The sequence below is a fragment of the Lithobates pipiens genome, unplaced genomic scaffold (assembly GCF_037356315.1).
Source record: "Lithobates pipiens isolate NorthernLeopardFrog02 unplaced genomic scaffold, aLitPip1_a1.2 Scaffold_16, whole genome shotgun sequence".
In the NCBI taxonomy this organism is placed as follows: Eukaryota; Metazoa; Chordata; class Amphibia; order Anura; family Ranidae; genus Lithobates; species Lithobates pipiens.
Window position 1 is genome coordinate 165,285,094 of NW_027507748.1, and position 16,840 is coordinate 165,301,933.

The 16,840-nt window shown below is 41.9% G+C and overlaps 1 protein-coding gene across 2 annotated transcripts in view; it reads right to left on the minus strand.

Moving 5' to 3' along the window:
• The window catches only part of PDHA1 (pyruvate dehydrogenase E1 subunit alpha 1), a 29,707-nt gene that overhangs the window by 1,288 nt on the left and 11,579 nt on the right, over positions 1-16,840 (minus strand). For both annotated transcript variants that reach the window (XM_077480743.1, XM_077480744.1), the window contains 6 exons: positions 14,916-15,007; positions 14,617-14,709; positions 11,732-11,887; positions 8,189-8,260; positions 7,702-7,769; positions 3,418-3,526 (listed from right to left, as the gene is read on the minus strand). In XM_077480743.1, the coding sequence (XP_077336869.1) occupies positions 3,418-3,526; positions 7,702-7,769; positions 8,189-8,260; positions 11,732-11,887; positions 14,617-14,709; positions 14,916-15,007 (590 nt within the window). The remainder of the gene's footprint in view (positions 1-3,417; positions 3,527-7,701; positions 7,770-8,188; positions 8,261-11,731; positions 11,888-14,616; positions 14,710-14,915; positions 15,008-16,840) is intronic.

Genomic DNA, 16,840 nt, shown 5'->3' on the forward strand with positions numbered 1-16,840 from the left:
TCCATTTTTAAAATTCGAAAGCATTTAATCTCACCAATCTTAGTGTGATCAAATGCATTTAAGGGCAGAGGAGAGGCCTGGGGTCTTATAGACCCGGGATCTCTCCATAAAGAGTACCTGTCACATGCCTATTGCTGTCACAAGGGATGTTTACATATGTGAGGTATCACTGCAAACATCAGATAATGGGCAGTAATTTTAGCACCATACCTCCTGTGTAAATCTAAAGTGGTAACCTGTAAAGGCTTTCAATGCGTCACCTATGGATAGTAAAATTTACGTTGTTTATTGCCATTGCACAGACGTGCGCAATTTTAAAGCGGGACATGTTTGGTATATATTTACCAGGCGTAACATCTTTATATTTTACCTTAAAATTGTTATGTATTGTGTTCTTTTGCATTAAAATAAAAACAGTGCATTTTTTTCCCCCAAAAAATTGGCATTTGAAAAACCGCTGTGCAAATACTGTGCGACACAAAAAAAATTGCATAACCCACCACTTTATTCTTTAGGGTCTCTGCTTTAAAAAATATATATATGTTTGGGGGGTTTTAAGTAATTGCCTAGCAAAAAATACTAATTGTTACATGTAAACAAAAAAAGTGTCAGAAAAGGCCTAGGCAGAAAAAACTTGTATATAAAAAAAAAAACAAATAGGTTCTGGGTTCCACATAGTTCTAATGGTTTCTAAACTTTGGATGGGGCTACCAGTCATGATCCCGCAAACCAGCGGCCAAACACTTGTGCGAGCCTACAAATTTACAACTTAAAGGTTAGAACCTAATGCCGTGTACACATGACTGGACTTTAAAGAGGAAGTAAACCCTGATGAGTTTACTTCCTCTTTCATTCCCTGTAAAGGCAAAGCATAATGGACTACTATGCATCGCGCAAATGCGCCGTAGATAGCGGTGCCCGTCTTCGGGCAAATATCTCCTAAACCGTATAGGTTTGGGAGATAGTTCTTGGACCTACAGGTGAGCCTTAATCTAGGTTTACCTGTAGGTGAAAGTGGTTTGTAAGGGTTTACAACCACTTTAACAGCAAAGGTCCGACGGAACTAATTCGATCGTGTGTGGGCTTCATCAGACCTTTGCCGTTTAAAAATCAAATGGACTTTAGATTTAAAACATGTTTCAAATCTTTCCGACAGACTCGAGTCCGATCAAAAAAAATCAGTTCGTCTGTAGGCTAGTCCGACGGACGAAAACCGACGCTAGGGCAGCTATTGGCTACTGGCTATGAAATTCCTTATTCTAGTCCGGTTGTACGTCATCACGTTTGAATCGGTCAGACTTTAGTGTGCTTGTGTGTGGCCAAGTCCGTTCGTTCGGAAAGTCCAATTGTAACTCCGCAGAAAAGTCCATCGGAAAGACCATCGGACCTAGTCCGTCAAAAAGTCCAGTCGTGTGTACGCGGCATAAGGAGAGTGGAAGAAAGGCACTGGAGAGGACGGCTTGTCTCCGTGTGTTATGATCCATCATACACTCCTAAATACTTTGCATACTCAAGTTCGAAAATCTTTGCGGAATTATAAAAAGAAAATAACTTCAGCCTCCCAAACCCTCAGGTATGGTCACGATTAGGGATGCACCGAAATTTCGGCCGCCGAAACATATCGCCGAAAATGCCCTTTTCTGCAATTTTCTGAAAGAGAAAAACGGCTGATAATGGAGCCGAAAATGGGGCGGGGCCAGGGTAGGGGGCGGGGCTCCGCCCCCCGCCCCTGGTGCGCCCATCATGAAAAGCTATATCTATATAGTGCGGGAGAGCCGTCTCCGCCGCCTGTTTGATCACAGCGTGGGAACATCACAGCTTTCAGTTCAATAGCTGTGTGTTCCCGGCCGCGCGCCATCACGTACAGCCCCTCCCCCTTGTCAGGGCACTTTGATAGACAGATCACCCGTAGGATTGGACGGATGATCTGTCTATCAAAGTGCCCTGACAAGGGGGAGGGGCTGTACGTGACGGCGCGCGGCCGGGAACACACAGCTATTGAACTGAAAGCTGTGATGTTCCCCTGCTGTGATCAAACAGGCGACGGAGGCGACTCTCCTCCTCTTCTCTTCACAGGTTAGCTGCTATGAGGGGACACTGGCTGCTATGTGAGGGGACACACTGGCTGGCTGCTATGTGAGGGGACACACTGGCTGGCTGCTATGTGAGGGGACACACTGGCTGGCTGCTATGTGAGGGGACACACTGGCTGGCTGCTATGTGAGGGGACACACTGGCTGGCTGCTATGTGAGGGGACACACTGGCTGGCTGCTATGTGAGGGGACACACTGGCTGGCTGCTATGTGAGGGGACACACTGGCTGGCTGCTATGTGAGGGGACACACTGGCTGGCTGCAACGGGGGACACACTGGCTGGCTGCAACGGGGGACACACTGGCTGGCTGCAACGGGGGACACACTGGCTGGCTGCAACGGGGGACACACTGGCTGGCTGCAACGGGGGACACTGGCTGGCTGCATTGTATCAATTGTATCATGTGTCATGTATCATGTGTGCAATTTCTGACCATCTCCTGTACCACGTCCCCTGTCTCTGACCATCTCCTGTACCACGTCCCCTGTCTCTGACCATCTCCTGTACCACGTCCCCTGTCTCTGACCATCTCCTGTACCACGTCCCCTGTCTCTGACCATCTCCTGTACCACGTCCCCTGTCTCTGACCATCTCCTGTACCACGTCCCCTGTCTCTGACCATCTCCTGTACCACGTCCCCTGTCTCTGACCATCTCCTGTACCACGTCCCCTGTCTCTGACCATCTCCTGTACCATGTCCCCTGTCTCTGACCATCTCCTGTACCATGTCCCCAGTCTCTGACCATCTCCTGTATAAAAATATTTTTTTAAAACAGTCATTTTCGGTATCGGTGCTGTTTCGGTATCGGTTTTCGGCCTAGTGTATTTTTCATTTTCGGTATCGGTTTCGGCACCAAAAAACCCATTCGGTGCACCCCTAGTCACGATCTGTCCAGACTGGCAGCCTCCCAAAGCCTCATGTCACAGTCAAATCTCAGGGCATTTTAAAAAGGCGAAAGGTTTGTCTGGATGGGGAACACTAGCTGGACTTGCTGGTAAATCTAGCATCACATATTCCTAGTAGGCCATTTCTATGATGTGCAACCACCCCACCAACAGTAAGGTTACTGGCATGCAAGTTTTGGGCTGTGTCAGGGCTTTGCTTGTCAAGTGTGACAAGGTTTGAAGACAGCGGCAGGGCAGATGTGTGTTGACAATTCTGGGTACCTGCGCTTTATCCCCCCCTCACTGTGTCTTTACATTTTCCATCTGTATGCATAGAACTTAATCAAGCAAGGATCTGCAATGAGGTTATCTACATATTCTATAAAAAAAATAAAAACGCACACAAAAAAGATGCAACATAGGATGAATCAAATACCTTCAATTCCTCCACACTGGATAAGTTGTTGTTTAACATCCTGTCCTTTAGAAGGGTTATTGGGTCACTCTTACTCCTCACCTCCTGAATTTCTTCTCTTGTACGGTAGCTGGAAACAAATATAAAGCACTTGTTTGCACATAAAAAAAATTTAAGTGGACCGATCATAAAAAGTTATGTTACAAGTATTACCAAATCACAACACAAGTAAGAAAATATAAATAAATACAAAACTCTTTCTTGCCATAAATCAAAATACTGCTCTGTCACTAAGGGTCCATTGACATCAGAACATGGTGCGGGAAACCATTGTTCTAGGTACGTGATCTTCTGCGGGTGTCCATGTAATCTTAATGACACTTCAAATGCAGATTGCAAACGCAGTGCATAACCTGCACCGTTTGTACTTGTGAATGTACAGTGTTTCCCCAAAAATAAGCTCTACTGTTTATTTTGGGGAGTGCTGCACTATAAGTCCTACCCCGAAAATAAGCCCTAGTTTAAAGTAGTTGTAAAATGCACTGTATTACAGTATTATATAATGTAAACTGTGTCTGTTTCTGTAATCTAGTTGTGATAAATACATTTGTTACAGCACCGCATGGCGCTCAGATGTTGGTTTCCCCCCCACCCCCCAAATGCGGGAAAGAGATCCTGTGGGCCATGGAAGCGCCGAGCAGCACTCAGCTAGTCCCCTCGCTTCTCTCCTCTTCTACCAGCGGGGGATCTTGGGGTCCCCTCCTTCTGCAGTGCTCAGAGCAGGGGAAGACACATCAGGCGGGCCATAGAAGCGCCAAACTGATCCCGCCAGCTATCAGTGGGGGATCTCGGGCAGTGCTCGGAGTGGGGAAGAGGGATCGGGTGGGTCATGGAAGCACAGTGCGGCGCTATAAGAAGGCATTTAGCGCAAATAGATTACAGAAACATGCACAGTTTACATGATATAATCCCATACACCTGAAAGAAAAAAAAAAAAAAAAAAAAAAAAAAAAACTTACCTGAACGGTGCCCCCTACCTTCTTTGCAACAACTGGTTACCAGGCATAGTGAACAAGTTAACACGCATGGCTTAGGAATATAAGCAAATGGCTCTGTAGCAAACTGGCAGTAAGAAATACAAGAAGGCGGCACAGCGGTGTAGTGGTTAGCACTCTCACCTAGCAGTAAGAAGGGTCACTGGTTCATATCCCAACCACGACACCACCTGCCTGGAGTTTGCATGTTCTCCCTGTGCCTGTGTGGGTTTCCTCTGGGTACTCCGGTTTCCTCCCACACTCCAAAGACATGCAGGTAAGTTAATTGGCCTCTGTCCAAAAATTGGCCCTAGTATATGAATGGGGGCCTTGGATAATGAGCTCCTTGAGGGTAAGGACTGATGTGAGTGTGCAACGTACAGGGATAGGGACAAATTGTAGACACTCACTCAGGTTGAACTGGATGGACTGGACTCTTTATTCAACCTTCCTAACCATGTAACCATACACCGTCTTGCTGCACAAAGACCTGTCTCAGTAAAAATCAAATCCCTGACCAACAGGGGTATTAGGCAAGTGTCATTTGGTGACTTAACATATTCAAAGTTACCCATCTACTTCAAAATGATAGCCCTGCAGACTAATAGAGCAGTTCAAAACAAATTCAATGCAATAGGAATTAACTTGTTTGGCAATAATCCACTAAGGGGTTAATCACTGCTAAAAGGAGGGTGACACAGCAGCTTCCCTGACCAGAGCTCTGACATTAGCACCGGGTGCTTCTTGAAACAAACTCCACTATGACAAAAAGCAAGACTAGGATAAAATAAGCTTGTTCAGGGCAGAAACAAAAAGGCAGGATCACAATAATATTCTGCAATATACACAGATCACCCATAGCAATTAAATATATCATTGCTCACTTTTTTTTTTTTTTTTTAAACAAAAGTAGAGTGAGGCTGGCCATCCACTATACAACAACCTGCAGCCACCCTCCCCAGATCCACCTTCAACCATGCAGTGCAAGAGCCTGCTGGATTGCACACAAATTGAACGTGTTTAGGTTTGATCTCACACTACATGGTTTTGGTAAACCTAAAAGGAAAGCTGAACAAGAAAACTGCACAGTGCACAGCCAGCTCCACATCTCCATAGCCAACATGCAACCAGGCAGGTGCCTCCATTCCACCACCAGCTGCCGTGGAACTCAAAGGCATCCCAGCTGCCATATGGGGTTCTGTACAATCTAGTCACTGAAGGTAATAAAATCAGGCAGAATTATGTACCCCCCCCCCCCGGATAAGCAGGGGGGTGGGAGTGGGAGCCATGCTAGCTCTCACCTAGTACCGCCAATTGTCCATTTTAGGCTGCATACATCTGTCCGAGAATTACAGAGCACCAGAGGATTTACTGCCGATCACGAGTCCTCCACCTGGTGAGGCTGAACCAGACAGGAGAGGTAGGGATCTTCATTATTCTTTCTTCACTCATTCTTTCAGTAGCAGGAGAACTGTACTGAGCACTGAAAAAGAACGCTGGGGTATGGGGAATCCCGCTTCTTTATTTGAGCAGGGGGTGGAGCTGACTCATTCGTAGGCTGACATGATGAGCCCCAGGAAATCAAACTTACCTGCCTTTTTGCAAATTTCTTTAAAATGTGCATTGATCGGCACCATACATCCTCAGCACACCTTTGTGCCAGAATGTATAAACCTCTGTTCACTGGGAGGAAGAGTGAAAACCTGTCAGAATTTTATAGCAGCCTGCATCTCCCCCCCCCCCCCCTCACTTCCTGTCCCACTGAACACAAAGAAGGCAGTAAAAACAGGACAGAGATCCTAATACTTCTCCACTCAATTCAAAAGAAAAAAAATGTTTTTGGCTAAAATCTCACTTTAAAGGGGTTGTAAAGCTTTGTTTATTTTCTAAATAGGTTCCTTTAAGCTAGTGCATTGTTGGTTCACTTACCTCTTCCTTCGATTTCCCTTCTAAATGTTTTTTTCTTTGTCTGAATTTCTCACTTCCTATTTCTCCTCAGTAAACTTCACACCATCATCCGAGCGGTGTTTAGTCAGCCAGAACAGCTTACTGAACAGCTTACTGAGGAGGAACAGGAAGTGAGAAATTCAGACAAAGAAAAAAAACATTTAGAAGGGAAATCGAAGGAAAAGGTAAGTGAACCAACAATGCACTAGCTTAAAGGAACCTATTTAGAAAATAAAAACCTTTACAACCCCTTTAAGGCCACAGAGTCAATTATTTCAGTCATCCTAGCAAACCAATATGTTTAGTCTAATGGCGCGTACACACAAGCGGAATGCCAGACAGAAAAAGTCAGATGGAAGCTTTTCATCGTATATTCTGATCGTGTGTATGCCCCATCGAACTTTTTACATTGAAAATTTTGACGGACCTAGAAATAGAACATGTTCTAAATATTTCCGACGGAACCAATTCCTATCGTGAAAACTGCTTGTCTGTATGCTGTTCCGACAGACCAAAAACTACGCATTAAGCAATTACGAGACGGAGGCTACTGGCCATTGAACTTCCTTTTTCTAGTCCCGTCGTACGTGCTGTTCGTCACCGCGTTCTTGACGATGGGACTTTGGTGTGATTGTGTATGCAAGACAGTTTCAGCGGAACTCCGTTGGAAAAACCTTCGGTTTTCCCGTCGGAATAAACTCTGGTCGTGTGTACGTGGCGAAAGATGCAGCCAACAGACATAATTGGCACATGTCCAGGCTGAGTGACAATCTTTGGTCCAGGGGAAGCTGTAGCCACCAGGCAAATTATCCTGGGTAAAAAAAAAAAAGGATCGGATGTATTTGAAAAGCTAATTCACTGCTTAGTACTCAGGACAGTCACTAGAGGGAATATTATATAATATCTCAACCTCTTCAACCAGGATTCTGTGGAATTCTATGGTTCTTTCAGAGTTTGTTAGGGGATCTTTGAGCAATGAGTAATCAGATAAGTAACCGCCAACTCCAATGCTCTTTTAATGCTTTTCAATGCTTCTCCTCGATGCCCATCACACTTAAGTACTGTGAGCTGTGGATATAATTATTGGTAGGTGTTCCCCGAGACCTGAAAGTTACATCAAGTGGTCCTCTGTGTTGAAAAGGTTGAGAAAGGCCAAGCTAGACAGTAGAGGGCAGTGCTGGGCTGAATATTCACAACACCACAGGCCTACAATTCACAGAGAGCACAATGTGCCTCAACACCATCACTAAGCTCTTATTAAATGCTGCAACGATGCTTCCAGTAATAATCTTGGTGCTCCTTTTGCCACAGTACATGCATTTACCTAATTCCAGGGTCACTCATACTATGTCCATGGTAACGATAGGTCTGAAGCTCCATCAGAATAGGTCCCTGCAAAAAAAAAAAAACACACACAATAAAAAAATTAAATCATTATAATTATTTCTATTTTTATATCCACTGTATAAAACCACACATATTAGATATGCATGTTCTTTTTGTGGGTTTCCTCCGGGTACTCCAGTTTCCCCCCCACACTTTAAAGACATGATGGTAGGTTAACTGGCTCCTGTCTAAATTGTCCCTAGTATGTGTATCTATGAATGTGAGTTAGGCACCTTAGATTGTAAGCTCCTTGAGGGCAGGGACTGATGTGAATGTATACTAAATATGTGTAAAGTGCTGTGTAAATTAATGGCACTATATAAAGTACCTGTAATAAATAAATATGCCTTTATAATATAGACAGATGAAATAGACAGCCACACATTTATTCATAAAGAAGTACATCTACAGACACAATACCATACCTTCCCAGATCTGCAATGATCTGCGGCAAACTTAGTAGCTTCTCTGACACAAAGCACGTCCATACCATCAACCTGCCAAAACATGAAAGTTATTATTATTTCTTATAGGTTCTAAAGGATTTTTAAAGTAGAACTGTAGACAAAACACTTTTTCCCCATTTGGGGTGGAGTAAGGGAGGGTTATAATCTCTGACGCGTTTTATTTTTTGTTTTCGCCATCTCTGTCCCATTGGGGAGAATTTCCTTTACTTCCTGTCTCACAGCAAAAACAGGAAGTGAGAGGAAAGACCTGCAAATTAGGGGAATCCCTTGCCCCTCCCCAGATCACCAAAACTAGTGTCTTCATTTGAAGATTTCCTATTACTTTTCTGGAGACAACCCAAAATTACTTTTGCTTTTGATGACTATAAGGCCTCATGCACTATGGACGTTAAAATAACATTATAAAAACGTCAGTAGCTTTGCGGTGTTTCAATTTTATTCAACGTTTTTGCAGTAGCGTTTTTCGTGTTAGCGATTTTATTTTTTTTCCAATGGTTCAAAAACACTGGTGAGTGACGTTTTTGAGTGTTTATGGACGTTTATCAGTGTTAGAGTGTTTTTACAGCTGAAAATTATATAATTTTATATATTTTTATACATATTCTGTTCATACATTTAATTTATACATACTCTTTTCTATTGGTATACGTACCCCTTGATATACACATTTGGTTCTCTTTTATACATAGGCTTGTGCATTTCTAGTGTCGTATAATTATTCCCAATCCTAATTTTGACCCCCTTACATGTAATAATGTGTATTCTGTATGTATATTTTTTATAACTAACAGGGAATGCATACATATTTATGGTCTCTACTATTATCTCCCACTACAGGTCTGATACTCGCATATTCTTAGTCTCTCTATTTCACATACTAATGTACATGAGGGGGTGGCGGGAAATTCTCACTGGTAAGTATGCACCTATATCCCCCCAAACACCCCCCCCCCACTAATGTTCTTATTTTTTCCTTCTCCCCCCTTCCCACCACCCCTGTTTTCTCTCTCCCTCTCCCCCCTCCCTCTCTCTCTCCCCCTCTCTCTCTCTCTCCCCTCCCCACTCCAAGAAATCCCCTCCCCTTCCCATAACCTGGTCCTTACCTCTTCTCCCTCTCTATCCTCCTAATAATAATTCCTTTACCCTAAGATGATATTATATGATAGTGTTATATTGTAGTATATCACGATTATATAGTATGGGCAAAAATAATAATGTAATAAAACACCTGTCCATGCTACTTTACATCACCTTCCCTGTCTATGAACCGTTTCCCAAAAAAATGTTTTTATCTTTATTCCCCCCCCCGGCATATGAATTTAATATCCCCCCTTTTTTCTATCAATATTGTTATCTAATTGCACTAAAAATCAATTGGTTACTTTCCATATTTTTTATCAGAACCTCTCTTTTACCTGTCATTTGTATTATTCAGTTTTTTCATATATCTAATCAATTACACGATTTTTATCAACCATTTCCCATATGTTATTTATTCTGATTTTCTTTTTCACATTCATTTTCATTTCTATTTAATATCATTTTTTTTACTTTCATCTACATTTATTGTGTGTGTGTGTGTGTGTGTGTATATATATATATATATATGTTTATTTTTTATTTATTTATATTTTACACACATATACACACACACACACACACACACACACCTCACTGTGTTGATCCAGCCGATGATATACTTCTTTATGCAGCTTATCCGGAGAAGTTTTTTTTTCCTTACTACCCAGCAGCTGCTGTCACCCAGGATTGTAGACAAAGCCTTCTTACTATACAAGAGACTGTCTGGGACTAGTAGTTCTTCCCTGTGAATGCTTCACTGCAATCCTTCATGTGAGTGGATATTTTGTTTTTAATAAATTGTTTATTGATTTATACTCCGAGGCGCCTGTCTTTTTGTTCTCAGCTTCTACTGGACTTGGCTTCAGGTCCTGCTCACGGCAGCCCTGACTGATTACTATGTGTGTACGGGCCACAAAGACATTGTTCCCCATACCGTATTGTTTCCTACACCATATTGGACTATAGAAGGAACTTTTTTAAAAATATTAAGTTACTGTGGCATTTGCGCCTTTTTCACTTGTTACAGCTGAAAAATGTCTCTCAGAATCCACTAGTTTTTTTTTTTTTTTTTACTGCTCAAAAAAACGCCACTGCCCAAAACTGCTGATAACAGCCTATGTGTGCATGGACATATAGGATAACATGATGGAGAGTTTAATGCCTGTAGAAAAAAAAAAAAAAAAAAAAATTTACAGCCAAAAATAGCTGCTGTAAAAAAGTCCAAAAACTTCCAGTGTGCATGAGACCTAAATATTCAGGACAAATAAAGAAGGTGAAACTCCCTAACAGAGACATAGACACCAATAAAAACCTAATAGGTGTTTAAATCCTTCTCCACTCTGTCCAAAACTAGCTGGTACTAAGCAAATAATTAAACAAATGCTAAAAAAAAATTAAAGCACAATTTACCAATTTATTCTGTGCTGGCAAATCTCATAGGATAGTAGTGGGCAAAAACGTGGAGTTCTGTCACCAACAGAAGAAAAAAGTTCACACAAACTGAACACCAGTGTGATGAGTTTAAAGTGGTAGTATACTCCACATTATTTTTACCTACAGGGAAGCCTATGGATAAAGCTTACCTGTAGGTAAGATGAACATCTCCTAAATGTGCACCATTTAGATAGTCACTCTGAATTTAGCCGCTGACGTCAGCGTTGCTCTGAAAGTTCGGCATACTGTGTGGGACTTTCAGAGCTTCTTGATAGACCAGAGGGCTCCCGCGAGCTTGTGCGGGAGCGACGTCATCGCAGTTCCGGCCACTCACAGAGCCAGAGCCCTTAATTCCCAAAAGAAAGGATGGGAGAAGATGTAAGCCCTGAGTGCGTGTTGCTGGAATGTCTTCCTTCTAAGGTGAGCATTTCATAATGTGCTAGTATGCGATGCATACTAGCACATAATGCCTGTGTCTTGCAGGTTTTTAATTTTTTTTTATTTTCCACTGCTTATATTTTTTATTTACTACCACTTTAAAGTGGTTGTAAAACCTCTCCTATACCCAGTGAAATGAACAGCCTCAGATAATAGACAGAGATGGATCAGATCATCCTACAAATGTTTTACTTGTTTATCTGCAGTCTTTTCTCTACACCCCTTCAAAAGGGCAGAAAAGTGTTAAAACCTATCTTCATCTGTCAGGAGCACAGAGGAGGGGGCGGAGAGGCTTCAGTTACACTATTTGAGAGCTGATTGGAGGAAAGGAACACACCTCCTTCCACACAGCACAAGAATGGTGTTGTGAATAGACAACATGTCTGCTGAGCTTTCTTGACTGATGTTTAAAACCATTTTAAAAAAAGACAAAAACTGGTAATTCTTGCTAGCAGCCCAATCCAGAAAAACAAGCAACCAGATAACAGCAGGATATTAGTTTACAAGCTCAAAATGGGATCCTGGGACGCCCCAAGAAGTGGTGCTCACCCTTAGGCCAGGGATATAGTCTCCACGCTTGTAGTAGTCTGTGCTAGCTGCAGCCCTTTCTACAGAGGTACCCATGCCATATCTGTTGTTTTCACAAATGAAGATACATGGCAATTTCCAAAGAGCTGCCATATTGTAGGTCTCAAAAATCTGACCCTGTAAATTAGAAAAGAAAAACAAAATTAAACAAATGACTGTTAAAACACATTTTCAATGAAGGTGTTGTAGAAGCACAGTGACAAAAGCAAGGAGGTCGGGAATTATTAACAGCTTAGACCAAACCTTAAAATCAAATCAGTCACCATATGAATATAAAATAGGTGGAGGTAAACTTTAGTGAAAGCGGTCGAATCAATCAGTAGATCCAGAGATATACTTTTCCTGTAGTCCCCTCCCAACAGCAAATGCCCTTGTTGATGCCATGCATACTAGCTCATTATGCCTTTGTCTTGCAGGGTTTTTCTTTTTTTTTTAAATCAGGGTTTACAACCACGTTAAACGCTCTGAAATACAAGGTGCAGCTTCCCACATGTGGAAATAGCATGGTATCATGCAGTTTCCATGCGGCTGCATTTTTAAAAAGGTTCCAGGACCTTTGCACAGCAGAAAACCCTGGCACAGCAGCACTGTTGTGCCTGCAAACCTGGGCTGTGATGTAAAGAATCAACGCACAAAAATGCCATTTGGACCTCTGCTGGAAGAAAATGTTACTAATCAGACCTCCATGAATTTTAATTCAATACCCCTGCTATAGAGGGATTTCCAAACTACAGCCCTCCAGATGTTGCAGAACTACACATCCCATGAGGCCGTAGTTTGGAGACCCAATAAGAACAAGGAAAATGTATTTAAAAAAGTGGCAACCAACACAATAAAGGAGAGGTACTGTATTTGCTGGCGTATAAGACTACCTTTTACACTTAAAAAAAATGCCCAAAAATCGGGGGTCGTCTTATACGCCGGGTATACAGGTATACAATGCTGCCCGATAGATGTCAGCCCCCAAATGTCTGCTAATACTGTATGTGGCTTCAGCTACAAACAGTATACGCCGTTGAGCCAATCCCGGCGAGTGATGTATTCTATTAATGAATACAGAGCCTGCTTGGATTGGAGTAACAACCTCTGCCAATCCGAGCAGGCTACATAGAGTAGCCTGCTCGGATTGGCTTTGAGAGAGAGAGGCAAGGGCTGATGATGCTACAGCCTCTGCCAATACAAGCAGGCGTTGTATTCATTAAAATAATACACCGCTCACCATACTTCCCTGGGTAAATCCATTCACTGATCTACTACTATACATCCTGCTATTTGCCTTTGAGGTCCCAGGCACCCAAGAGGGACAGGTAAATCTGGGACATATGACAGGGGGGTTATTAAATGCATTCGGGTGGACAATTCCCATAGAATGTAACCCAAAAGTGGTATAGGTTTGGTTAGTGAAAAATTCTACTTTCCAGAGTTGTGGCATTCAATAGATCTCTGTTTGTGTTATTATTGTTTGATTTACTTTATGACATAACACAGCATGGCGGATGAGTAGTTGGCATTCTTGCTTTGTATTTTTTAATCGTTCTAATGTTTTTTTTAAATGGTGTTGCCTCAGAAGGGGGGTAGTCTTATACCGCGAGTATTGCCCAAAACCTATGTTTTCACTTGAAAAATAGGGGGTCGTCTTATACGCCCAGTCGTCTTATACGCCGGCAAATACGGTATATAATGTATTTGTAAACGTTATTTAAATTGATGTTGCTCAACAGAGCTCTCTCAGTTTGGAAAGCATGCCGATTGTTCCAAGCCCAGCACTCTCTGAACGTTTCCCCGAGTAATCCAAATGCTTCTCCCTACTAATAGAGAGGGAAAGAATGTGTTCCTACTCTGCATTGTGTACAGTCTGATCCCTACCACTCTTGTGCTCTATTTTATGGCATAGCTTTACAATAATTTAGGGAAGGCTGTTAAATCAGTATTAAACCCAAAACCAAAAATGGAATGTAATATATTGCAACTACATTCATTTTTGTTTAGCCCCCCCATTTTCACCTGGTGATTTGTTCAGCTCTTCTGTATTAGAGTGCCCCACACTCTGGATGAAGGAGCACAGGGGGGGCACCTCTGGACAAGAGCATTGTCAGCCTGGGAGGAGGTTAGTATTACATGTACTAGCAGATTTAGATATATACACTAACAAATTGAAGCCAAACACCAGCTACTAGTGGGGGGGGGGGGGGGGGTAACTTTATAATCAGTTACAGTAAACATTTTTGTTCTTTTGGTAGAAAGCTTTTATTTATGTAAAACCTGATCAATGTAAGCACCCGGCAGTGGTATATGATTTGTCTCAAGCTGCAATATAAAAAAAAAAGCTTGCTTTAATCTGGTCTTCTCCTGCTTGCTACAGAGGATAAATATAGAATATACACATCTACCGTTTTATATATAACTCATCACGATACACGAAAAATACTATTAGTCTCTAGAAAATGTTATTGGTATTTATCATAAAATATTTATAAAATAGATATAATTCCCTCAAGCCTGGTACACACAGGCTGAATATTGGCCGGTTCAACAGAAACCAAGTGTACATCAGCCTGGCCAGTTTCTTTTGAACAGGCATACTGGACAACTAGCATCCGATCAGCGCTGGCAGTCAATGGCTGCGAGTCCTGACCGGTTTGTTCTGGCGGGGGGCGGGAGCAGGGAAATTGCTGTACTAACATTGCATAGTTAGTACATCAGCTCCTCTCAAGCTCCTTTTTTTTTCCCCGTGCAGCCCGCTTGGTTGAACGAAAAAAAATATGTAAAAAAAGTGTGTACCAAGCTTAAGAGAGTATGTTTTTGTATTTTCCAATACCTACATCCCTTCATTCTCCAATTCTTACTTGATTAGCAGCTCCATCACCATATAAAGACAAGCAGATTTCATCCTTTCCAAAATATTTACAGGCCAATGCTATCCCGGCTCCAAGAGGGACCTGAAAGGAAACACATTTTAACCAAATCAACTAACTTACACCCAAAAAATATAAAATAAAACAGGTGAGCAAAGTTCTATGAAGGGGGATTCACGTCCATCCAGTTTGTGCCTTTGGCCAATCCTGAGGGACAGTCAACTAGTACAGATTAATTGGGAGCTAGCGCTATTAATGGGAAGACATAACAGCAATAATAGGCCACATACCTGAGCTCCCACAATGCCATTCCCTCCATAGAAGTTCTTGGCATACATGTGCATTGAGCCTCCTTTTCCCTTGGCACAACCACCTCTTCGTCCTGTCACAGGAGGATAAACAGAAAGTAAATACTTTGTAGTATACAGCAACATAGGTTTTAGTAACATATTTCTAAATCTGATAGAAAGCAAATATTGTGTGGTATACCATATGCTTACCATCTCCATCAAAGCGGTTTTCCAAGGGCTGCCTTTAACATGTTATATACTTACAGTTATGCTCATAAGTTTACATACCCTGGCAGAATTTATGATTTCTTGGCCATTTTTCAGACTATGAATGATAACACAAAAACTTTTTTTTCAATCCTGGTTAGGGTTTGTCCGAAGCCATTTATTATTAACTGTGTTTACTCTTTGTAAATCATAATGACAACAGAAACTACCCAAAATGACCCTGATCAAAAGTTTAAATACACTGGTGATTCTGGCCTGATAACATGCAGACAAGTTGACACAAAGGGGTTTGAATGGCTATCAAAAAGGTAACCATCCTCACTTGTGATCTGTTTTCTTGGAGTATATATATCACACACACACTTCTACTATATACCCTTGGTCCACTTATTCCACCAACTAATGAATTCTGATTGAGGTAGAATTTTAAGCCATCCAGTAATTCCTATTCATTCTGCTGTTCTTATATAGAATTTATACATTTGAAGTCATTATGTATGGGTAAATAATTTTTTTCCCTATGTGTATCTCCAGCGTTTATATTCATTCCGTTCTTGTATTTGTTTTTTGCCATTTCTAATTACCGTATTTATCGGCGTATAACACGCACATTCATTTTAAGAAGGAAGTTTCAGGAAAAAACTTAAATTGTTGTATTGGCGTAGAACACGCACACGCTATTTGCACCCGATTTTCATGGTGAAAAAGTGAGTGTTATACGCCAATTAATACAGTATGTACCCCTTCAGCACCCGTACGTCTGAGTCTCTAGTATGTATTGTATTATGCACTGCCCCCACTTCAGGTGAAATACAGGACTCTCTATAAACATGTGATGTGGCTGTTTCAAGATGCACAATAAGGAGGCACTTGAAAAAAGATGGGCTGCATGGTCACGTCGCCAGAAGAAATCCATTACTACACAAATACCACAAAGTACCCCGCTTACAATATGCCAAACAGCACAGAGACAAGCTTCAAAACTTCTAGCACAAAGTCATTTGGAACGATTTGAGACCAAAATTGAGATTTTTGGCCACAACCATAAACACGACATTTGGAGAGGAGTCAAGGCCTATGATGAAAGGTACACCATTCCTACGGTGAAAAAATGGAGGTGGATCGCTGATGTTTCGGGGATGTGTGAGCTACAAAGACACAGGAAATTTGGTCATAACTGATGGCAAGATGAATGCAGCATGTTATCAAAAAATGCCAGAGGAACATTTGCATTCATCAGCCAGGAAGCTGCGCATGGGACGTTCCAACATGACAATGATCCAAAACACAAGCCCAAGTCGACCTGTCATTGCTTACAGCAGAATAGGAGGAAGGTTCTGGAGTGGCAATCTCAGTCTCCTGACCTCAATATCAAAACATGCAGTTCGTGCAAGACAGCCCAAGAGTTTACAGAAACTGGGAGGAATGGGCAGCTTTACCATCTGAGAAGATAAAGAGTCTCATCCACAAATACCACAAAAGACTTCAAGCGGTCATTGATGTTAAAGGGGGCAATACAGGGTATTAAGAACTGGGGTATGTAAACTTTTGAACAGGGTCATTTGGGTAGTTTCTGTTGTCATTACGATTTAAAAAGAGTAAACACAGTTGATTGATAATAAATGGCTTCAGCCAAACACTAACCATGAGTGAAAGAAAAGTTTGTGTTATCATTCATATTCTCTGAAAAATAGCCA